Source organism: Hemiscyllium ocellatum, chromosome 24, assembly GCF_020745735.1.
Source record: "Hemiscyllium ocellatum isolate sHemOce1 chromosome 24, sHemOce1.pat.X.cur, whole genome shotgun sequence".
Taxonomy (NCBI): Eukaryota; Metazoa; Chordata; class Chondrichthyes; order Orectolobiformes; family Hemiscylliidae; genus Hemiscyllium; species Hemiscyllium ocellatum.
This window is the reverse complement of record NC_083424.1, coordinates 12,418,684-12,444,083: the sequence shown is the minus strand read 5'-3', so window position 1 is coordinate 12,444,083 and position 25,400 is coordinate 12,418,684. Positions and strand designations below refer to the sequence as shown.

The following is a 25,400-nucleotide window of genomic DNA, read 5'->3' as shown; positions in this document are numbered from 1 at the left end:
ACCAAAGCTACATGCTCTATGACAATCTCTAACTCAGCAATGATTTGGAATATTGTGTATCCATAAGTTTAAAGTTATCATAAGGTAAAATGATACTTGTGGGAGTACTATAACAGATTTTCAAAGAGGTAGCTGCAGGCATTATTGCAATTTCATAAATATTTACATTAAACATCTTATAAAGCATTAATTTGAATTTTATGTAAAGTATCTTATGGTTACAACCATTTTGAAAGTGAAAGATTTATGGGCTGTAAAAAACCTGAGAAGATATTTTATGTGACTGAATTTAACAAAATGAATTGAAAAGCAGCAAAATAGGGATAAAGATTACAAATCTGTCTAGGTCACATAGGAAGAAAAAATAGTAGTGCTATTTGGATCGTAGGAAGTACTGGTATGGATAGGACATAATGAAATGTCTTCTTCAGTAACTGGAAGGAAGTTCTGCACACAATTGAGGCACAGAGGATGCCCACCAATTATGTTGAGCAACCTCATCATATAAAAGGAGAATTACGTAGGCACGAGGGTGGTCCCGTCGGCCTACACTGACGATGTGCTCCACACTTTCACCAACCCGGCTGACCTGGGGAGGATGCGCGAGTGCCAGGCCGTGTACTCAGGATCAACTGGGCTAAATGTTCTGGACTACTGGTCGGTCTGTGGCGGGTGGACTCTCTGCCGGAGGAGTTACGGGGATTCAGCTGGAGTACCACCCATCTCCTCTACCTGGGGGTCTACCTCAGCCCGGTTGAGGAATCCTGGCTGGCAAACTGGCAGGGGCTGGAGGCCGAAGTCTTGGCTTGCCTAGGCCGCTGGACAGGACTGCTTCGAGTGCTATCTTACAGGAGTCGAGTGCTGTTCATAAACCAGCTGGTGGCCGCCATGCTGTGGTACCGGCTGGTCACTTTGGTCCCTCCTCCTGGCTTTGTCGCTGACATCCAGAGAACATTGGTCGACTTCTTCTGGGACAAAAAGATGCACTGGGTCGCTGCGCAGGTTCTGAGTCTCCCCATTGAGAAGGGCGGTCAGTCGCTGGTGTGCGTCCGCACCCAGGTCGCGACCTTCCGCCTTCAGACCTTGCAGCGATACCTTTACGTCGAGCCTCCTCCTAGGTGGTGCGCCCTGGCGACGTATTTTTTCCGCCAGGTGCGTAACCTCAACTACGACACGCAGCTCCTGTTCGTCGACCGTGACGGTTTGGAGGTCGCCCTCAAGGTGCTGCCTGTCTTTTACCAGGACCTGATCACTGTCTGGAACATGGTCGAATCGCGTCGCGCCTACCCTCCGGCAGGAGTAGCGGCTGTCGTCAGGGAGCCGTTGCTCAGGAATCCGCACCTCCGTGCTCGCGGGTACGAGTGGCTGTCGGAGGGGAGGGCCGTGGCGGCGAGGGTGACCAGGGTCGGGGACGTGCTGGGTGCCAGGGGCCTGGGCTGGACGTTACCGCAAGACATAGCAAGCAGGGCAGCGGTAGACGTCCGGTACGTGGCCACCGGCATCCGACGCCTTAAAATGGCGGTGCTCGGACCCGACGTAGTGCACCAGTTGGAGGACGCTCAGGTGTGTGGTGGGATCCCGTCCGCGCTCACCCCTGCCCGGACGGAATTTCACATTGGCCCCAAGGTCCCGTACTTCCCGCGGGAGCCTGTGTCCCACAACCTGAGCCGCCTCCGTAATTTTAATTTTGTCCCCTTCAAGGACGTTAAAAGGCGGGTCCTGTACAGACTGCTGCTGCACACCGTCCACCTCTTCTCCCTCATCCACCGCCCGGACACGCCCTGGCGTACCCATTTGCCACTGGGCGGTGGGGATCCCCAGTGGAGGGCCCTCTATGCTGGAGTCCTCCCCCTTTCTCTCGGGGATCTGGGGTGGAGGGTGCTGCACGCAGCAGTCCCCTGCAACCGCAGATTGCGGTGGTTCACGGACTCCCAGCCCAACTGCTTGTTCTGTGGCGCTGTGGAGTCCGTGGACCATGTGTATATTGGGTGTGGGCGTTTGCACTCCCTTTTTGATTTTCTTAAAAACCTCCTCCTTTGCTTTTGGTTGCACTTCAGTCCCACGCTCCTGATCTTCGGGCACCCGGTGCGGAGGAGGGAGGGCAGGTCTGAAGACCTCCTCGTGGGTCTGCTCCTGGGCCTGGTCAAACTGGCCATAAACAGGTCCAGGCAGCGGGCTGTGGAGGGGGTCGTTAGGGCCGACTGCCTGCCCCTCTTCCGCGGTTACGTTAGGGCCCGGGTGTCCTTGGAGAAGGAGCACGCGGTGTCCACCAACACCCTGGAGTTGTTCAGGGAGAGGAGTGCATCATTTCCCCCTCCAACTCTATTTTGATTTAGTCCCTGCCCTCCCCCTCACTGTTTGTTCACACAGCATTGCCCTTTGATGTGAAGGGCACTGCTTGTCACAGGCCACTCGGGTGTTTTCCTACTTTTCCTGGTGGTGGAAATTGAATAAAGATTTGAACACCTTGTCTCTCACTGTGCCTCACACCTGCACACACACACCATGGGTGCTGGGGATAAAAATAATAAGCACTACCGCAGTTAGGCGGTAGTGTGGGGGTTAAGAAAAAAAAAAGGGAGTGTAGGAACACTGCTTGTCACTGGACCACTCGGGTGTTAAAAAAAATTAAAAAAATAAAATAAAAGGAGAATTACGTAGGCACGAGGGTGGTCCCGTCGGCCTACACTGACGATGTGCTCCTCACTTTCACCAACCCGGCTGACCTGGGGACGATGCGCGAGTGCCAGGCCGTGTACTCAGGATCAACTGGGCTAAATGTTCTGGACTACTGGTCGGTCTGTGGCGGGTGGACTCTCTGCCGGAGGAGTTACGGGGATTCAGCTGGAGTACCACCCATCTCCTCTACCTGGGGGTCTACCTCAGCCCGGCTGAGGAATCCTGGCTGGCAAACTGGCAGGAGCTGGAGGCCGAAGTCTTGGCTTGCCTAGGCCGCTGGACAGGACTGCTCCGAGTGCTATCTTACAGGAGTCGAGTGCTGTTCATAAACCAGCTGGTGGCCGCCATGCTGTGGGACCGGCTGGTCACTTTGGTCCCTCCTCCTGATTTTGTTGCTGACATCTAGAGAATGTTGGTCGACTTCTTCTGGGACAAAAAGATGCACTGGGTTGCCGCGCTGGTTCCGAGTCTCCCTATTGAGGAGGGCGGTCAGTCGCTGGTGCGTGTCTGCACCCAGGTTGCGACTTTCCGCCTTTAGACCTTGCAGTGATACCTTTACGTCGAGCCTCCTCCTAGGTGGTGCGACATATTTTTACCGCCAGGTGCGTAACCTCAACTACGACACACAGCTCCTGTTCGTCGACCGTGACGGTTTGGAGGTTGCCCTCAAGTCGCTGCCCGTCTTTTACCAGAACCTGATCACCGTCTGGAACATGGTCGAATCCCGCCGCGCCGCGATACCCTCCGGTAGTAGTGGCTGTCGTCAGGTAGCCATTGCTCAGGAATCTGCACCTCCGTGCTCGTGGGTTCGAGTGGCTGTCGGAGGGAGGGCCGTGGCGGCGAGGGTGACCAGGGTTGGGGACGTGCTGGGTACCGGGGGCCTGGGCTGGACGTTGCCGCAAAACATAGCGGGCAGGGCAGCGGTAGATGTCTGGTACGTGGCCACCGCCATCCAATGCCTTAAAACGGCGGTGCTTGGACCAGACGTAGTGCACCTGTTGGAGGACGCTCAGGTGTGCGGTGGGATCCCGTCCGCGCTCACCCCAGCCCAGACGGAATTTCACATTGGCCGCAAGATCCCGTAATTCCCCCGGAAGCCTGTGCCCCACAACCTGAGCCACCTCCGAAATTTTAATTTTATTTCCTTTCAGGGGGTGAAAAGGTGGGCCCTGTATCGACTGCTGCTGCACACCGTCCACCTCTTCTCCCTCATCCAACGTCCGGACATGCCTTGGCGTGCCCATTTGCCACTGGTCGGTGGGGATCCCCAGTGGAGGGCCCTCTATGCGGGAGTCCTCCCCCTTTCTCTCGGTGATCTGGGGTGGAGGGTGCTGCATGCAGCGGATCTCTGCAACCGCAGATTGCGGTGTTTCACGGACTCCCAGTTCTGTGGCACTGTAGAGTCCATGGACCATGTGTATATTGGGTGTGGGCGTTTGCACTCCCTTTTTGATTTTCTTAAAATCCTCCTCCCCTGCTTTTGGTTGCACTTCAGTCCCACACTCCTGATCTTCAGGCACCAGATACGGAGGAGGGAGGCCAGGTCTGAAGACCTCCTCTTGGGGCTGCTCCTAGGCCTGGCCAAACTGGCCATAAACAGGTCCAGGCAGCGGGCCGTGGAGGGGGTCATTAGGGCCCACTGCCTGCCCCTCATCCGCGGTTACGTTAGAGCCCGTGTGTCCTTGGAGAAGGAGCACGTGGTGTCCACCAACATCCTGGAGTTGTTCAGGGAGAGGTGGGCGCCACAGGGTATGGAGTGCATTATTTCCCCCTCCAACTCTATTTTGATTTAATCCCTGCCCTCCCCTTCACTGTTTGATCACACAGCATTGCCCTTTGATGTGAAGGGCACTGCTTGCCACAGGCCACTCGGTGTTTCTTTTTCCTTGGTGGTGGAAATTTGAATAAAGATTCATGCACCTTGTGTCTTTCACTGTCACACACACACACACACACACACACACCATGGGTGCTAGGGGGGAAAAAATGCAAAAAGACAGAAAGCCAGAAGTTGTGAAAAAAAAGGATAATTAATCCAGTAGGTCTGCTGCACCTCCTAGGGGTGAAATTACAGAATAGCGTTGTAGGGGACAAGGTGACCTGCTTGCCCGCAAGTAGTCATGCCTGTTAAATTTTGTTTCATAATTAGATTGCTTCCATATGTTTGTCCTGGAACTTTGTGGATATATAGTTAAATCTCCAAAGTACACAATTTTTTTGGTGATTTTGCTAATTTTTGTGGCTACAGAGAAGTTTTGAAAAACTACTCATGTTAAAATATACTAAGACTGTCCTTTGAGCAGAGGGACATTGACTTCCACTTATGTCTGTTGTGAATTTTATTACCAACAGACTGGGAACTAAGGAAGTGATATAACAGAACTAATGATCCACTCTGAGAAATTGCTGTGCAATAGCAGGATGGGGAGAAACAGTCATTATGTTTTAAATGAAAGTACACATTGATAACACAGCACTGAGATTACTGTTGCATTTGGTAGAACTCAAATTCATTATATTGCAAGCCATTAAACTGACCATACTTAGGTAAATGGTTTCTTAGAGATAGCTAAAGCATTAGGTGAAATAGATGACAATCAAGTAACATCAGCAGATGGACAAATATATTCCATTGTAATATAACCTGAAGAATTTATCATACTTGCTTTGCTTTAATGCAAGTTGTATCAGCATGAATTGGCTATAATGTGATTGACGAATTGTGGATGTTGTTTGGATAATGCAAACTTTCTCCTGAATGGCTTTTCGATTAGCAATCTTCTATAGCGTGATTTTCCATAGTACAATTTTCTACAGCGCAAAGTTGCAAAGGAACACAACTGTTGCATTATAACAACAGCCTGTATATCATAAAACAGTAAGTATTGTGCGCTTGGTGAAGTGCATGAAACTACAGAAATTATTACTTTGACTGATATAAAACTAATGAGAACTTGTTTTACCTTAGATCTTGGTTTTTTGAACAGATCTGCATTTTTCTCATGTTTCACTACAAGCTTTGGTACATGTTGTTTTACATCATTGAATAAATCCTCAAAATCCTTGTTAACTCGAATATCCTGTACAGAATTAAAAACATTCAAAAGTATAGTGATATGGAAGTACAGAAAGTACAAGGTAGTACACTGATTTAAGTTTCTAAGTGACTTAATAGCTCATGCCACTAAAGAATGTCAAACTCTCATAACTACTGTTGGAAGCTGGCTTTTAAAGTCGGAAATCTTTATGTATGGAACACCTTAAGATGCCATCATGGAGCAAAGGTTATTGACTAACCAACCTGATTCAATCCATTTGAACTCTAATCACTGATTAATAATTTGACTTCCATTTTGATGGTTTGGTTTGTAATACTTATAGATATGGAATTGGTAACTGAAAAAAAAAAGCTAAGCAGATTGATTGCTCAATATTCTAATCTTTCTTCATTTGTACCAACTATCAAATAAAAATAAATTTAATTAATTTGTATCTAATTAAATGAATATTTTGATTGTTTGAAAACATTCAGAATTGTCTTATGTGCATGTGACATAAAATGCCACACTGCTCTAATCATTATGAATAAAAGATGATGCAATAAATAAACTTTTAACCGTATGTGCTAAAGTAAGTGCTCAAATGGGGTTTGAATCTACAGTCTTCTGACCTAGAAGAGAGGATTTTACCAGAGAGTCAAGACCGATATTCTCCCTCTACCTTTTTAGTCAGATGATGCCATGTTCAAGTCCTACTCCAGACACAAGCCTACATAACTTAGTCTGAAACCTTTATTGCTGTACAATAGGTGATACTACATTACAACTAAAGTGTTAAAGCTAGTCCCTGTCTGTCCTCTCAGAAGGATGTAAAACACGTTCTTATTAAAGCTAGTTCTTCCTTATGTTCTGGCCAAGACCTCCCCCTCTACCAAAATCACTAAAATAGATCGGGGTACTTATTTTGCTGATGTTTTTGGGATCTTGTGTATGTTGACTGTTATGTCCTTCAGCTGAAGTACCAGATTTGGGATATCGTCAGGATATGAAAGGTGGAAAGAAGATGAATATAAAATAATCACAACATTTTTATAATGTGGTTAGAAAAAAATCTCTTCACACATAGAGCAATTACAATGTGGAATTGTCCATCACAAACTCTTAAAGCTGAAGCCATAAATTGTCTCAGGTGGGACTTAGTTAGTTGAATGAAAAGGAGGAATTGAAAAGTGATGAGTGGAACAGTCGGGTTGGATAGAAATGGTCTTCCCAACTCCACAGCAATTTTGATTGTCACTGTGATTTCCGATAATCCCTGTACCCATACCTCACTTATCACCAGCTGTTATTTCCTTTCCTCCCTATGACTTACCAGATGCTACTGCTTACAAGGCAAGCAGCCTAAAATTGAATCCTTCTGAAGGGCAAGCTACCTGGCAATGTACAGAAAATGCTGCAAGGTGGGCCAGAATAGTCATATGAAATCCAAATTCAATTTTTGGCAGACACTGGGCCTCTGCATTCTAGATTTTGTAATGTTTTCAAGTATTATTGAATTCTATTTACTACTGCTTGTTACACAAGAAATCCATAAAATACATGATTGATTATTATTCAAGGATGACAATGTCAGCTAAAATTTCTTCCACCAGAGACTGCAAACTAGGACACAGTGTAGAACACTGCTGAACAGCAAGATTTTGCAGTCTTCACTATTGACCTGATGAATACTAACCTGATGACTCTTTCTCTTGTACATAGAATCTCTGAGACTTGCAGCCCGAAGTGTACATTTAAAATAGATAAGGATTGACACAGATGAAATAGGCAATCAGATGACAGAGGTGGAATTGCATCCTGGCATATTTGACTAGAGGAGACTTACTCTTCAGTCAGTTAATGTATTGTAAAATGATGACTATGTCAGAGGTTCTGTCATGAGAGAAGTATGCTAACAAAACATCAGAAACAATGGCAGTTTGAATTTCCTTGCTTAAAATGTTGCCTCAGGTGATCATTTTTATTATGATCTGAGACATTGTGTGCTCCAATGAGTCTTCTCCCACTCTACTTCAATCAAACCTCCTTTCAACCCATTCTTCTACTTCATTATTGCTCACATATTTATTTAGCTTTATCATATTTTACTCTTTTGAATGGATCTCAGCAAACTCCATCTTTTTACCATAGTGCAAATCATGAAGAGTTGTTAGGAATTCACATGGCGGAGACCATCCAATTCCTGCTGTATTCCTGATGAAGGGCTTTTGCCTGAAACATCAGTTTTCCTGCTCCTTGGATGCTACCTGAACTGCTGTGCTTTTCCAACACCACTCTAATCTAGAATCTGGTTTCCAGCATCTGCAGTCTTTGTTTTTAACCTAAGAGACCATCCAATCCCAATTCTGTCATTTACATGGAGGTGCTATTTCTTCTGAACTAAACTAAATTTTGCATTAGTGAGATATACTTAAAGTGGATTGTGCTTAATACATAAGTGGGGCAAATTTGATAGGTCTTTCAAAGAGCCATCATAAGGATGAGGGAAACAGTGGTTCTTCATTTTATGACTGTACGTTACAGCATCAAAATGTTTTCTGTAACTGTACCGCAATAATGGGTGAACCTCTATTAGCCTTAGAACAGTTGTGGCTCAACAGTACAAATCAAAAATGGAAATGCCTCTTCAGTTAGTAAAGTTTCATGGAGAAAAAGAGCATGTTATGTACAGAACTGAGGAAGTAGTACGGGAAATGAGTCAATTATATTTTTAGATATGAGAGAGAGAGAGAGAGAGAGAGAGAGAGAGAGAGAGAGAGAGAGAGAGAGAGAGAGAGAGAGAGAGAGAGAGAGAGAGAGAGAGAGAGAGAGAACAAAACAAAGAAAACCTTACATTTATATAGTGACTATCGTGACAATCAGGCGATTCAAAGCACTTTATAAATGTATGAAGTACTTTGAAGTGTACTCACTGTTGAACTACAAAGTACCATTTATTAAAGGAGCAGAATATACTTACAGAGAAATCCAAAGATTCTATGGCACTTTTCGGATTTTCTTTTAAAGCTTTCAATATCCCGTAACAGCCAGCACTCTGCATTGGATTTCGGGCCATCTACGAACATAAATTACAAGAGTTTAATTACTCAAAAGTGACATTTAGAATGATTAAATCACCTTTCCAATGTATACTCCTATACTTCTCTTCTCCTCTCCTCTTAACACCTGCAGCCCATTCCTATTTTGCTCCGTGGCAATTCTTCTTTACAAATGATGAATTAGTGTGTTATTTTACATCAAATACAAGATTCATCATGTTTTCATCCAACACTCATATCTTCACTTTAAATATGCCAAGCGGATGATTTTACTCAGTCTTTGTCCAACGTTCCTATCATGTCAAATGTCAACCTTCAACCAATTCAATTCACTCCATATGATAATCATGAAATGGCTGAGTACACTGGACATGGGTAAATTATAGCTGCTGAAATGTACCAAATGCAGTTCTAAAGACTTGTGCTTCAGATCTAGTTGTAGCTGGAGTCAATCTGTTCTAATGAAACTACAACTGACATTGATTTGATAGTAAAAAAAATGCCCAGGTATATCCACCCACAAAAAGAAGGACAAATGCAATTGGACAAAATTCTATCAGTTCATTCTTGATCAAAGTAATGGAAAAGGTTACCAACTACATTGGCATGCAGCAGTTGCAAATACGCTATTCGCTAATACTCTGTTAGGATTCTGCCTGTACCATTCAGTTCTGACCCTCAAAAGCCTATGTTCAAATATGGAAAAAAAAACAAATCAATTCTAGAGATAAGGTGAGAATGACTACCCTTGATGTCAAGGCAGTTTTCAATCAAGTGTAGTGCCAACAAGCCAAAGTAAAACTGAAATCAATGGGATCAGAGAGATTAACAACCTACTTACAATAATAAATGGTATTACTGTGTCAAATTTGTCTTGAATCAACTCCCTAGGATCACAATTGACTAGAATTTAACTGGATTAGCCACTTAATTACTGTAGCCATTGGAACAAATCAATCTCTGGTATTTGGTATGAATTACTGTTGTCATCACTATTCAAAACCTGTCACTTAAGGCGCAAGTCAGGAGGGCCATGGGACTTTTTTTTTAAACTAGCCCAGATAAGTCTAGCTGTGCCAATGCTCAGGTAGCTTCACACCACCGAGGACAAAACAGTTTACTTGATTGACAGCCTGTCCAATACCTCAGACATTCACTTCCTCAACCACGGTGTACTATGGTTACAATCTACATTTACCAACATGACGCATTTCACAGATATTTCTGCCAAACCCATAACATCTACTACTTAGAAGAGCAGAATGAGCAGATATATGGAACACTATTACCTCCAAATCATGCACTCTCTATACTCGGACATAGTTGCTTCATTGTTGCTAGGTCCATATTCTGCAACTTCCAACCTAAGAGCACTGTGGAATGCTTCCACCACACAAGATGCAGGCAGGGCTTCTAAATAAATCACCCCACATTTTTGGGCAAAATAGAAATTGTCAATATATGCTAGTTTTACTAGACATTCTTGAGGATGAATTAAAAAAAAGGGATACTGGATAGGAATTGGGAATGGGAACCCCTGGTTACTTGTATTGTACCTAAACTTAAGTGCTGTAGATGTGTGTGACTGCCGAGATCAACTAACTGAGCAGAGAGTAGAGACTGCCAATATACCAGCCTTGTTCTTTGATACAGCACTTGTCTATCATTAGAAGGTTGTTCATAACTATTAAAGATAATATGTTTTAGATAAGCCAGGTAAACTGAATTCCATGGTGCATGCAGAAATGGATATAAAAAATTCCATGGCATTGCTTGAACAGGAGAAGGATAAGTCTTCCAGTGCCTTGGCTAACATTTTCTTTCAACCAACACCACTGAAACATATTTGACCAGAATTTACCATCACAATAACTGTAAATAAACCTCATTTTTATGGATATTACACACAGCATTCCAAGAGAGAACAGAGATGTGATCTGAAAATGATATCTTGCTGTTTGCCCCACTGTTCAAATGTCTTCAACGGTTTGGAGTCTCTGTACTGGTGCAGTAGATATTAACTTAAAATTTGCCATAGAAAGCTCATTTATGTCTATCTCAAGCATCCTTTTTATTGACATGATAAATAACTATGACTGCTAAATGCACTGAAATTAATCATTGCAAGTGCACAATATCATTTTTTCAGTTTAAATTGTTAAATTCAAATAAAACTCACTTTCACAAAAAATTACTTTGCTCTTTCTCACTTAATCCTACCTTTGTCTCCCTCTTTTTATTTTGAAAGAACCATGATGCCCATTCTCTCCCTTCTTTGTCATCACCTTCCAAACTGCAGCATACATTTTGTAAGCAGACTGTACCTCTCCTGTTAAGAGGCATTGGTTGCCTTTGAGTAGCATTTTGGCCTCCTGATATTAACCCTCTCAGCCCCATAGAAACACTTGCACGTGAATTATTGCAACTCAAGTAGCAGTGATTTTATGTAACATCTGAGTAAGTCCTAACTGAGCAAGAAGTCTGTGTACTCCATCTTTTTCACCTTATCCAATTTCTAGATAGAGATTTCTTGAAGTTATGGATTTAATAATTAAATGAATGGTTGGATCGATCTATTCCAATGAGCCATTTGAGTAGCATTTACCAGTTTGGAAATTATACTTACATTAAGTACAATTAGTGTGTTATTGTTTCTCAGTCCCATTGATAACCATACTGCTCCTTCTGGAGAAATACGATTATTACTGTGAAAAGAAACCAAAATATAAATCAGAAAGCTTTAAAATCTGAAATCCATAAAATTGATCTGGATTTGGTGATTTAAAACAATATGATATAATTACAGGACAAAAAATACAAGTTAAGTTTATCATGATTGTAGTTATACGTGTTGATTACACTTCCATCTTAAATCACAAAAATCCATTTTCTTTTACTTTAAACAAATTTAATGCAGTTGGTATCAGTGTTGCTTTAGTCATGTAGTTGTGTATTTAAACTCCAGGGTTGGAGTATACATAGAGCAGTATTAAAGGAATGCTGCATTATCGGAGGTGTGCTCCTTTGAAATATATGGTACATGCCTGTAGTGCATTAGAAATGCCATTGACGTTACTCAAGCAGGAGCTCACCAGCTGTGTGAAGGGCAATATTCTCCCTCAATCAACACAATCAAAAACAAATGAATTAGCTGTTCATCTCTTTTCCATCTGTGAGTTTATACTATGGGCAAATGTTTGCTGTATTTGTCCATTTAATTGGCAAACACATCGAAAGATGTCATAAAATGTCAGCTAAATGTAAATAATTCACTTTCTCACACAAAAACACTGTTCACTGTCCAGTCAAGTTCACATATCATCTAGATTACAAAAATATTTCATAGCATTCTGCAATAACTAATTGCTCCTGAAACTGGTTACAGGATTCAGTTTTTTTTCTCACTTTAATAATGATGAGTGAAAAGCTACTGTTACTTTTTTGTCCTGTAAATTAAATCTTAAAACTCAGAATTTTAATATTTCACAGGACAGCCAAGAAAATCTACCACCTATTATCATACTGAGTCATACAGACCAAAGACGTCATAAGCTTGTACTTGAATATACGTGACAATAAGATCTGAAATCTAGAGTTCCACTTTGTACTGAATGGGATTAAGGAAGTGGGGAGTGGGAGACTGATTAGGGCTCCATTCTCAGTTGTGAACCAATCCCTTTGGCTGGTAGTGCTTGTATGCAGATTTTGAGCGAGATTAGTCTTGGCTATTGACATTAATTATTGGGTCCCCACAAAAAGAATGACAAGAAGGATACAGTAGCAAAGGCTTAAGATGCCTAGCATGAATCAGTGTTTTTAGAACAATGGATAAGCAATTAAAAAAAAACATTCCAATCGAGTTCCCTTCAAAGTTATGCAAATGGAAAGCTCTCATTCACTGATACTATCATGCTGCAAGGCCACCCATTCTCTTTCCAACAGAGAACAGATTTCCCTCTTAGACCTACCTTTTTCACAGGCCCAGAGTTAGCTGAGCACCTGATATTGTGGTATGTGTTATTAAACACAATCATATTAATAGACTGTGCCATCCATGACTGTGGCAGTATGCAACATCAGCTGATCACCATATCCACTCCCAGTTTGTATCTTAAAATAAAGACTTGTAGGGAAAGAAAGTCAGTCTGTGCAAACTCCAAATGATCATTTCAATAAATTGCAACCTATTTCATGATAGCCTACAAAGAAACTGCTTTATACAAACAGAAAAATGGTAACCAATCTGGATTAAAATAAGGTAGGTGTTGACATACCTGATATTCAGTTGCTCAAGCACATTATTAACTTTAAGAGCGTTGCCAAGGGCTTTTGCACCCTCATTCCCAAATCCATTATAGGACAAATTCAGTACTTTCAGATAAATATTATCCTGGGGGGGTAGGGGAAGAAAATAGATTACACTCAACTGTTTTTCTAATTGCAGGAATTGTCAACCTTGGTCAATTCAGTTTCCTGGACTGGGCATCAGATTCAAGACATATTCACCACAGAGCCTCAAATCTGGCTATCTGAAAATTAGTGTTGCCTGAAAACCAAAGACCTTTATGAACTGCTATGTATTAATTTTACTTGTTAGTAGATGAATATTACTAACTTGCAGGCTTGTTGCAATAGATGCTACACTAGTTATTGCCTTCATGCACATCTTTTCACGTACTTTGGATGGTCTGATCAATCCTTGACCCAACTTGACATCAACCACCCAATCCAAACTGCTGGGCCCAAAAACCAGCAAGATCTGAAATGCACTTGGTTCCGAAGTTGCCAAATTTGAGACACTGAATCAAATCTTCTGATCTGGATTTGAATCCCTATTCCCAAAGGACTGTAAGAAAAAAGGGGTCTTCACAGCCTAGAGTGAAGATGATCAACAATGGATCATATTCTCATTATCAGCATGCCAATTCTGTTGCTTAAAGCTTACAAAAAGTCACTTTGACAGCTTCTGAAAGAAGGCAAGTAAGTGTGTGAAGTAGGCGAGGGAAGGATGGCAGTGTGCCAATTGGAGAAGGAAGGGTAGATGAAGTGGAGTTGGATGGCAGATGGGTAATGTAGTGCTTAGGATAAGTCAAGTCGGGGGGGGTGGGGTGGGGAGGGAGGAATGGGGTGGGGAATATGTTTAAGAGTTGGAGAGATGTAGGGTCTTTAGAAGGATTTGGAATGAGATGCCAGCAAGTCTGCTGTAATGTGGGGACCCAGGCGAGTGGGGGTGGGGCGGGACAATGGTGATGCTGCTGTTTGGTCCAGTAAGGTTATATCAGAGGTGGTGAAGAGGAATGGTGTCAGGTCTGGGGTTGAATCGGGGAGTTGAGGCAAGGATGGGATGTTCAGTTATACAGCCATTGAGTTAGAGATATATAGCAAGGAAACCTACCCTTGGGTCCAACTCATCCATGTCGACCAGATATCCCACATAAATCTAGTCCTATTTAAAAGTAGTTGACCCATATCCCTCTAAACATTTCCTATTCATGTACCCATCATGATGCCTTTTAAATGTTGTAATTGTACCAGTGTTACAACATGGGGTAAACCCCTCTGCTAATTTAAAACTTACTATGCAGAAAAGATTTATTTCTGTGCAGTAATCTTTGAAAATTCAAGCAGCCAAGCACTATTTAAAGTAAAACTTAACAACTTTATTTCTTAAAGTATGACAGAGAATAAATAACTAATAATTATTTACAAGTCCTTCCTCTAACCTATCTTTTACCTTCCTCTTCTACAAAAACAGTCCAATAAAATTTCCAACTAAGATTTAGAAAACAAAACTTCTCAAAACCAGGCAGCTTTCAGTTTGCTGTATTTCTGTCTTCTTTTTGGGGATTCTGCTTCACAGGTTACTGATCGATAAAGGTACTTTTAAGAGAGCTATTTTTCAGATAGTTTTTACATGCTGATAGCTTTGCAGTTCTCCTTCCAAGTGTTCAATTTTCCCCAGTATTATATACACAACGCATCAGATTATGTCAGTGGCTTTTAAAATTGTCATTTTACTAAATTCAAACTGGATTGGAGTTTGGTTCTTTTCGGGGTATAATTTAAACTGATTAGCCTAATTTAAATCAGTTTTGTCATTTCCAGGCAACCAATCCAGTAGCTAGGGCACATGTTACATTATATCTTTTTTTCAGAACACTTTGTGCTGTCAGGTATTTTTTTTCTAGCTTTTCACTCTCTTAAAAAAAAAGGCACAGTACATCCACATCTTCATAAGACCAGCCTCCACCACTTCCTCTCAAAGCTTATTCCATAATGCACCACCCTCTGCATGAAAACATTGCCCCTTAGGTCCCTTTTAAATCTTTGCCCTCTCACCTTAAACCTATAACCTCTAGTTTTGGACACCCCTACCCTGGGAAAAAGACCTTGGCTCTTCACTCTATCACATCACTCTTGATTTTATAAACCTCTGTACAGCTCAGCCTCCTACATTCCAGGGAAAACAACAACAGTCTATTCAGCCTCTCCCTATAGCTCAAGCCCTTCAACCCTGGCAACATCTTTGTAAATCTTTTCTGAACCCTTTCAAGTTTCATAACATCCTTCCTATAGCAGGGTGACCAGCATTGCATGCAGTATTCAAATACTGGCCTAACCAATCTCCTGTACAGCCTCAACATGACCTCGCAATCCCTATACTCAATGCACTGACCAATAAAGGAAAGCATACCGAACACCTTCTTCACGATCCTACCTATCTGGGATTCCACTTGCAAGGAATTATGAACCTGCATTCCAAAGTCACTTTGTTCAGCAACACCTCCTAGGACCTTGCCATTAAGTGTAGAAGTCCTGCCCTGATTTGCCTTTTCAAAATGCAGCATCTCACATTTATCTAAATTAAACTCCATCTGCCACTTCACAGCCCATTGGCCTATCTGATCAAGATTTCGTTGTACTCGGAGATAACCTTCTTTGCTGTCCATTACATCTCCCATTTTGGTGTCATCTGCAAACTAACTAACTATACCTCCTGTGTTTACAACCCAATTATGTATATAAATGATAAAAGTAGTGGACCCAGCATTGATACTTGTGACATACCATTGGTCACAGGCCTCCAGTCTGAAAAGCAAATCTCCCTCTGTCTTCTACCTTCAAGCCAATACGGTTTCCAAATAGCTAGTTCTCCAACTATTCAGCCAAGAGTTGGACCAGGTATTAATTACTTCAACTTTTCCTAGAATAGTTATCCGGGGAATAATTTAAGTCCGTCAGTCAGTCAGAATCATCTCAAGTCTCTGACGCTAATTTAGAGTTGGGACTTTGTGGAGGGTTTTAGATGCTGGGTAACTGATTAGTGGGCATTTATATATCCTGGGTAATTCAGGTGAAATCAGCTGCATTGAAACTTCAGCACCTGGTCCTGATGTACACCTCAAACCTATGCTGCTTACAATGATTATCTGCCAAGTGGAAGATCTTGGCCATTGTACCTGTATTTGCAACCCAAATGCATGTTTTAACAAATCAGTTCAGTTTTTTTGCGTCTTAAAAGCTGATGAGTAAAAAAGCTGTTTGTGAATAACAATGAGACCAACAGTGTGAAGCTGAAGTGCCCTGAAAGGCTAATATAGTAAGGCCTGTTTTACATACTTCAAATTTTATTTGAATTTGAAGTCAACAGTAATATGAAATGTAAAGGAACCTATGCTTTTGGACTGTGTTTTAGGACAGGCCCTGCTTTGTGGCAGAGACTGAGTCTTGGTTAGAGGATGCCAAGGGATAGATTGGTAGCACTCCTGTGTGTTGTGTGAGAATCCAATCATGTGACCTAGTTGCAGCATTAAGACTAGCCTACAACGAAATTAGTCCGCACAGAAGATTAGTAGCAGTTGTTGGCAGAAATTCAGCTGGAGAGCTAAAACAATGTCTGAGCTAGGCTCCGAAATGAAGTCTGGCTGCAGTATTAAACAAAATGATTGAGTATGGTGAGCAGTCATTGGAGCTGGAATATTCTTGCATGATAACTCATTACATCGAGGTTGAGTTAGAATTGTTGTTAAAAGAAAAATAAGAAACTAAATGCTTGAAGGAGTGGGGCTGAAATCCCTCGAGGAAGGTAGAATTTGATGGACTTTATAACTCATGGCAATTGATAAACTTTAGGTGGACAATTCAATCAATATGTAAGATCTGAACTAGTTGAGTCTGTCATTTATGGGGTGGGATATGGCTTATATTCAATCACAAATTGCCTGTAAGTTGATGCTAAACTCATTAATTCTAGATGTTAAACTATAGTGCGGATAATATTTATTGAAATTTCAGCACCTGGTCTTGATGTACACCTCCAATCTATGTTGCTACAATGACTATCTGCCTCTTTAATTATAAGTCTATTAAAAATCTGTTTAACTAAAACTTTGAAACCTTTTTGGTTTTCATCAACTGCAACTTCTACTTTTCACTATAACTACTGGACCCTAACTGGATTGTAACAAAATTGGACTGAGGTTAAAAACAAACTGCTGATTTTATAATATCCTACACCCATTGCCAACAATGATACTAAGAAATACTTATAGAATTGAATTTCCTCAAATATTCTGCTAGACAACACAATAACAATGATGCATGGTGAAACCTTATTTGAAATACACAAAATTGTTTTTGCCAATGCTGCAGATTTGGCTAGAGGCTGGTGTGCATTTGATTTTCCCTCCTTCACAGAACTGTTGCTCTGTTCTGTCTATTACGGCATGTTGACACAAAGACACAGTGCAGTGAGGAATGATTCTACAAAAGGGATGAGCCAACCATGGTTATCCAGAATAGTTAAAGAGGGCATCAAATTGAAAGAAAAACAGAAAATGTGGAAAAGATTTGTGCTAAGCCCAAGGATTGGGAAAGTTTTTAAAAGCCAACAAAAGACAACCTAAGATAGATAAAAAGAGGAAGGAAATAAACTTTGAGAAACTTGAAAGTAGATTAGATTCCCTACAGTATGGAAACAGTCCCTTCAACCCAATAAGTCCACAGCAACCCTCCGACATGTAACCCACCTGAATCTGTTTCCCTCTGACTAATGCACCTAACACATGGGGAGAATATGCACACAGAGACAGTCGCCCAAGGCTAGAATCGAACCTGGGTCCCTGGCACTATAAGTCAACAGTGCTAACCACTGAGCCACTGTACCACTCTGTGATATCAAGTAGTATCAAGGCACACAGCAAGAGCTTCTTTAAATTTATATTAAAAAAAAGAGAAGCAAAGTTAACATAGGCATCTTTAGAGATTGAAGCCAAAAAGAAAATGGAAAGAGCAGAGGAGTTGAAAAAATACTTGGTATCAATCTTCACAGCAGAAATCACCATTGGCATTCAAAAATTATTAAATAATTCGAAGTTTGTGCGAAGATTTGTAGCTCGGGTGCTTGTTGTAGTGGTTCTGTTCGCCGAGCTGGAAGTTTTTGTTGCAAACGTTTCGTCCCTTGGCTAGGAGACATCAGTGCTGTGGAGCCTCCTGTGAAGCGCTTCTTTGATGTTTCTTCCGGCATTTATAGTGGTCTGTCCTTGCCGCTTCCGGGTGTCAGTTTCAGCTGTCCGCTGTAGTGATTGGTATATTGGGTCCAGGTCGATGTGTCTGTTGATGGAATTTGTGGATGAATGCCATGCCTCTAGGAATTCCCTGGCTGTTCTCTGTCTGGCTTGCCCTATGATAGTAGTGTTTTCCCAGTCGAATTCATGTTGCTTGTTGTCTGTGTGTGTGGCTACTAGGGATAGCTGGTCGTGTCGTTTCGTGGCCAATTGGTGTTCATGTTAATGCGGATTGTTAGCTGTCTTCCTGTTTGTCCTATATAGTGTTTTGTGCAGTCCTTGCATGGTATTTTATAAACTACATTAGTTTTGCTCATGTTGGGTATTGGCTCCTTTGTTCTAGTAAGTTGTTGTCTGAGCATGGCTGTTGGTTTGTGTGCCGTTATGAGTCCTAGGGGTCGCAGTAGTCTGGCTGTCAGTTCTGAAACGCTCCTGATGTATGGTAGTGTGGCTAGTCCTTTTGGTTGTGGCATGTCCTCGTTCCGTGGTCTAGCTCTTAGGCATCTGTTGATAAAGTTGCGCGGGTATCCGTTTTTGGCGAATACCTTGTATAGGTGTTCCTCTTCCTCTTTTCGCAGTTCTGGTGTACTGCAGTGTGTTGTAGCTCTTTTGAATAGTGTCCTGATGCAGCTTCGTTTGTGTGTGTTGGGGTGGTTACTTTCATAGTTTAGGACTTGGTCTGTGTGTGTTGTTTTCCTGTGTACCCTTGTGGTGAATTCTCCGTTCGGTGTTCTAGGACTCATAACGGCACACAAACCAACAGCCACGCTCAGACAACAACTTACTAGAACAAAGGAGCCAATACCTAACATGAGCAAAACTAATGTAGTTTATAAAATACCATGCAAGGACTGCACAAAACACTATATAGGACAAACAGGAAGACAGCTAACAATCCGCATTAACATGAACACCAACTAGCCACGAAACGACACGACCAGCTATCCCTAGTAGCCACACACACAGACAACAAGCAACATGAATTCGACTGGGAAAACACTACTATCATAGGGCAAGCCAGACAGAGAACAGCCAGGGAATTCCTAGAGGCATGGCATTCATCCACAAATTCCATCAACAGACACATCGACCTGGACCCAATATACCAATCACTACAGCGGACAGCTGAAACTGACACTGGGAAGCGGCAAGGACAGATCACTATAAATGCCGGAAGAAACATCAAAGAAGCGCTTCGCAGGAGGCTCCACAGCACTGATGATATCTCCTAGCCAGGGGACGAAACGTTTGCAACAAAAACTTCCAGCTCGGCGAACAGAACCATTATTAAATAATCATGGGGCAAAAAAAGACAAAGAAATAAATACAGCTGTTGAGAGGAAAAAGTGCTAGTGAAACTAAGAGGGCAAAAGACCAACAAGTATCCTGGCCTGATGGGATGTATCCTAGGATATTAAAAAGAAGTAACTAGAGACAGTGGATGTACTTGGAATAATCTTCCAAGAATCCTTATATCCTGGAAAAATGCCAGAGGATTAGAACACTCCCAACATAACACCTTCTTTTAAAATAGTAAGGAGACAAAACAAAAGCTATAGGCCAGTTAGCTTAATGTTGATTATTAGATGAGTATTAGAATCTATTATAAAGGAAAAAACAGAGAATTTATGAATACAGATCAAGCAAAGTCAGCATGGCTTCATGAGGAAGGAATGATGCCTGACAAATTTACTAGAATTCTTTAAGGTGGTAAGAAACAGAATGGATAAAAAGGGGAAGCAGGGGACATAGTATTAAGCTACAAATTAATCTACAATAGCCAATGTTGTTTAAGGTAGTACATTAGCTTGGATAGAGGACTGGCTAACTAATAAAAGTCAGAGAGTTGGATTGATGGGGATGTGCATTTTCAGGATGGCAACTAGTGGAGTAATACAGGGATCAAGATTGTGGAATGTGAATGTACTATAAGGCAAGTTTGTGAACATCACAAAAAATAGTGGGAAGGCAAATAGTGAGGATGACACAAAGAATATGTAGACCATAGACAAGTTAAGCAAGTGGTTAAAAACTCAGTAGATTGAATATAAAGTAGAAATCTGAGGTTTGGCATGAAGAATAGAGGAAGTGAATATTATTTTAATAGATAAAGACAACATAAAGCTACAGAATAGAGGGATTTGGAAGTTCCTGTCCACGAACTTCAAATCTAGTATCTAAGTTCAACAGATAATAGGGAAGGTAAATAGAACGTGGGCCTTTATTTCAAAGGGAATGGACTTTAAAACTAAGGAGATCTTGCTAAAACTGTACAAGGCACTGGTCAGACCATAACTAGAATTCTATTAACAGATTTAGGCCTCTTATGTAAGGAAAGATATATTGGCATTAGAGGGCAGTCCAGAGAAGGTTCACTAGGTTGACAGCAAGTATGAAAAAAATGGTCTTATGCGGACAGGTTGAATAGACTGGGCTTGCACTCATTAGAATTTTGTAATTGGAAGAGACAACCTTACTGAAGCAGACAAAATTCTTGGGAAACTTGACAGAGTAGCTGTGGAAAGGTTGTTTCCACTTGCGGAAAATGTAGTGCGAGAGGGCATAATCTCAGTTTAAGGAGTCGCACATTTAAAATAAGAATGATGAGGAATTTCTTTTTTCAGACAGTATTAAATCTGTGGATTCTTTACTGTAGACGGCTGTTAAGGTTGGGTCATTAAATATGGTCAAGGCTGATATAGATAGATTTTTAAATCAATAGAAAAATTAAGGCTTATATGGAAAAGACAGGAAAGTAGAGTTGAAAATTATCAGCTCAGTTATGACCACTTTGAATGTCCTGCTTCAGTTCCTATGTCTTATGCTTTAAGAACTAATGGGGAATTCTAAGTACCATTCACATACAACTACAGCATGACACAACATTTTATAACGATACAATACTGAAATGTAAAACCTTAAATATGTTAAATAAAGGACTCTTGATAGCAAATGCCTAATTCTTAACATCAAAGGTTATTGAAGAAATCTGAATATGCTTTAACTGCTGTAAGCAAAAACAGTGCCACATGTTTGTTTGTTGGAGTGCACTGCAGTTGAGGGAATATCTTATTCAATCTAACATTTCACCAAATAAGAATGTGCAACTAGGTGGAAACACAGGAAAGATTTAGATCACAGCATATCACTAAAATGAAGTTTGATTAGCTTGTTAATATCATCTGATATTATGATCTTGAAATATCCACAAATCTTTTAATTAAATTCAAAAATCTTTTATATATAGTAATCATGCTAAATCATAAAACAGAATTATGCATGAATATTTGTGGGTTAAAGTGAGACAATATAAATACGTACAATTTAAACTTAAGTAATGTTGAAACAAATTTTCCTCTGCTCTGCCCTCAAATAGTACTGGAATAATAATGCAGAAGAAAAAAACTCAGTGGATCATTGAATATATTCAAGGGGAATCAACAGATTTTTGACCTACAAGGGAGTAGAGTGTTCTGGGAAACAGGCAAGAGACTGTTTTGAAGTTCTGATCAGATATGCCACAACCTTCTTGAACGGCATAGAAACCTTGATGGGCCAAACAGACTCTTACTGCTGCTACTTCTTGCATTCCCTAGATAAATAGTAATCTGTTGTTGCCAAACATTTTCTGTCGATTTTCTTTTCTCTGGTGACTACAACTCTGCCTATACATGGCATAGAAAATACACATTACATGGGATGAGATGGTTTAACATATTGACTTTCATTCTGCATTAACAATGCAGAGGAAGATAAGACAGCCACCATAAAGAAACTGGTACTGATATTTCCGGAGTTGTCTGTCTTAAAAGGTATGGTCTGGACGATTTCTTTATTTTTGCCAATTTTATATCTAAGGTGGTGCTGCATACTTCGAACTTTTATTGAATGGTGTAGTTCATTTATGTATACTCTGTCCAGTAGCAGGTCTTTGGCTTGTCATCGTCTAAAGTTTTATGCTGAGCCAGTCACTTTGCAGTTTCTGGTGGTGATGGCTTGCCATTGCTTTCCACTTTCAAGCAGGGCAAGGAGGCAAATGCAAATGTCTAATCCAATTGAACAGGAATCTGAACCACATTAGTCATCTTGCTAACTAACTCCAAATGTTGCAAGTTTTTTCTAATTTGCTTTGAATTTAGTAATGATTTACTATCCATATTGCTGCCCTGTACACCATGATGTGCACATATTTTCATAGAGTATAACTATAATTATTCATCTGAATACAGTCAATGGAATTCCCATCGCCTTGCAGTACTCACGCTGAGGCCTTCTGCTACTGCTGTACAAGCCTTCCCACGTAGAAAATTCCAACTTAGGTCCAATTCCATTATCCCACTGTTATCTGCTAAAGCATTTCCAAGTTCTTCACCTTTACAAAGTAACAAATAAGTTATTGAAGCTTGGACATCTTTGTAAAAAATAATAAACTGTATAAAACGTGATAAATACTGGAGGGTAGGTAGAACTCCAGCAACTGAGAAATTGTAGAAGATGGGAAAATTGTGTGCTAGCAAGTCAGATATTTACCAGAAGGGTAGATGTATGGTTAGCTTTACAAACACATTAGATAACAATGATGAACAGGGAAAGACCCTTAATCCATCCAGAATCTTCCATGCAATTGTAAGTCGTATTCTAGATCATAGAATCATGGATCATAGAATCTCTAAAGTGTGGAAACAGGCCATTGGCCCAAGTCTACACCAACCCTCTGAAGACTAACCCATCCATCCCCATACCATATTACTCTACATTTACTCCTGACTAATGCACCTAACCTATACATCCCTGAACACAATGGACAGTTTAGCATGGCCAATTGACCTAAACTGCACATCTTTGGACTATGGGAGGAAACTGGAGCACCCAGAGGAAAACCACGTAGACACGGGGAGAACGTGCAAACTCCACACAGACAGTTGCCCAAGGTAGGAATCAAACCTGGGTCCTTGGCGCTGAGACACAGCAGTGATATCTACTGTTTCATATTCTGCTGCATATTCACCATGCCACCCTGTAGAATAGAATTATAAAGCACAGAAATACTTAATTCAGCTCACTGAATATGCAGCAGCACTGTTAGAGGGCAATCCAGTTAATCCCATTTTCTGCAAATAGTTCTCCTTCAGGTATTTATTGAATTCTCTTTTCAAAGCTGCTCGTGGAACTATTTGGACCATTTTATTAGTTGTACATGGTAAATCCAGACATTAGGTATGGATCTGTGAATATGAATTCTTATCCATTCAAAACAGCTTTTCCTTTTCAATTCATTAATGGGATGGGTGGCCAGGTAAGCATTTACTGCCCTAGTTGCCCTCAAGAAGGTGGCAGTGAGCTGCTGCTTGAACCATTGCAGACCAGTTGGTGTAGGTAGATCCATAAAGTGGTCAGGGAGGAAGTTCCAGGGTTTTGACCCATCTAAACGAAAAGGAAAGCAATACGTCCAAACCAAGAGAGTGGATGGCTTGAAGGGGATTATGCAGGTGATGGCACTCCCATCTCTCTAGTTGTTAGAAGTTAAGTGCTGTCAAAGGAATCTTGGACAGTTACTGTAATGAATTTGGATACAGATATGGCGTTACTATTAGTGGATGGAATGCTGATCAAGCAGGCTGCTATCCTGGAGGCGTCAATTATCTTGAGTGATATTGGAGCTGTACTTATCCAAGGAAATGGAGGCTATTGCATCATACTTAAAATGGTGCCTTATGGATGGTGGTCAGAGTTTTGGGGAGTTAGGAAGTGTTATTCACTGCATAAGTCCTTGCCTCTGACCTCCTCTTACAGTTATTTTATTTGTATGGTTGATTCAGTTCCTGTTCCTGACTAATGCGAACACTGAGGATTGTGGGGATTCCAAAATGATAATGCAATGGAATATCAAAGGAGATGGTGAGATTCTTAGAAGGTTTTCAGCACACAAAGAGGCCACTTGGACAGTGTGTTTGCAGTTGCTGAAACATGAGCCACACAACTTTTTTTTTGGGGGGGGGGGGGGGGGTGTCATTACTTGGCCTTTGCCTCACATGAATATCACTTGCTACTTATTATATTACCTCTGAATATTATCAAGGTCTTGATGTTTATTGATACAATCCAATTTAGTAGCTGAGGAGATATGAATGCCATTGAACATTGTGTGGTTAGCAGCAAACATCTCAGTATCTGACTTACAATGGAAGGAAGGTCTTTCAGAAGCAGCTGAAGATGGTTGTGCATTGAATACAATTCTTAGGAACTGCTGCAGTGATACACTGGCACTGGAATGATTAACCTCAAAAAGCCAAAACCATCTTCTTTTATGCTATGATTCCAACAGTGGAAAGTTTTCCCCGATTCCCAATTAATTTAACTTTACTAGAGCTCTTTGATTCACCAACCTTTCTATGTAATGACTTTACCAAATCTACAATAAACAAGCAGGTTGTCCAGATACTACATACAACAAAAATAGACAAAGCCCTTTGCCTTAGGAAAGACTGATGCAAAATACTTTGCCAAATGCACTCTGCCTGATTTCCATTACGGATCCTAATTCATTTCATTGCACCTATGTAGTTTTAATGTTGGTATGCTTTTAGACGACCTTATTTTCCATTTTATTGGTGTTCCTAATTTATTCTCATTGTTTCTTCTCTTTCTTGAGCGAGAAGAAAATTCAGAAAATCTCAGACCAAATGGGAGGAAAGAAAATCATGATACTGCTCTCCTAATTCCCTTTCCTATTAAGAATATTCTAGGTCACTTTTACCATGATAAATCAGTGCTGACTTTAAGAAGTATTCTTCATCATATCCAGAAACAGACCTTTTTGAGGGAATTCACTGCACAAGTGAGAAACCAGTTGAGAAGTTCATTACCTACTGGAAAAGAACCAATAGATAATAAACTGGATTGACTCTTATATAAGTTGAAATTCTGCCTCCATTACTTCCTATAATCTACTTGAATGGAGAAAATTGTCAAAACTGAATACATTTTTTTCCTTTGATCAGAGCATCCCAATGTCTACATTTGTCCAAAGTAGAAGCCCTAGCTCTTTTCACTTACCT

General features: G+C 41.2%; 1 protein-coding gene across 1 annotated transcript in view; it reads right to left on the bottom strand.

Moving 5' to 3' along the window:
• LOC132827287 (leucine-rich repeat-containing protein 74B-like) overlaps positions 1-25,400 on the bottom strand; it is a 66,222-nt gene that overhangs the window by 6,793 nt on the left and 34,029 nt on the right. Inside the window, exons 7-11 of the mRNA XM_060843920.1 lie at positions 22,605-22,714; positions 13,051-13,166; positions 11,403-11,481; positions 8,698-8,793; positions 5,643-5,759 (exon numbers count right to left, since the gene is read on the bottom strand). Coding sequence (XP_060699903.1) covers positions 5,643-5,759; positions 8,698-8,793; positions 11,403-11,481; positions 13,051-13,166; positions 22,605-22,714 — 518 coding nt within the window. The remainder of the gene's footprint in view (positions 1-5,642; positions 5,760-8,697; positions 8,794-11,402; positions 11,482-13,050; positions 13,167-22,604; positions 22,715-25,400) is intronic.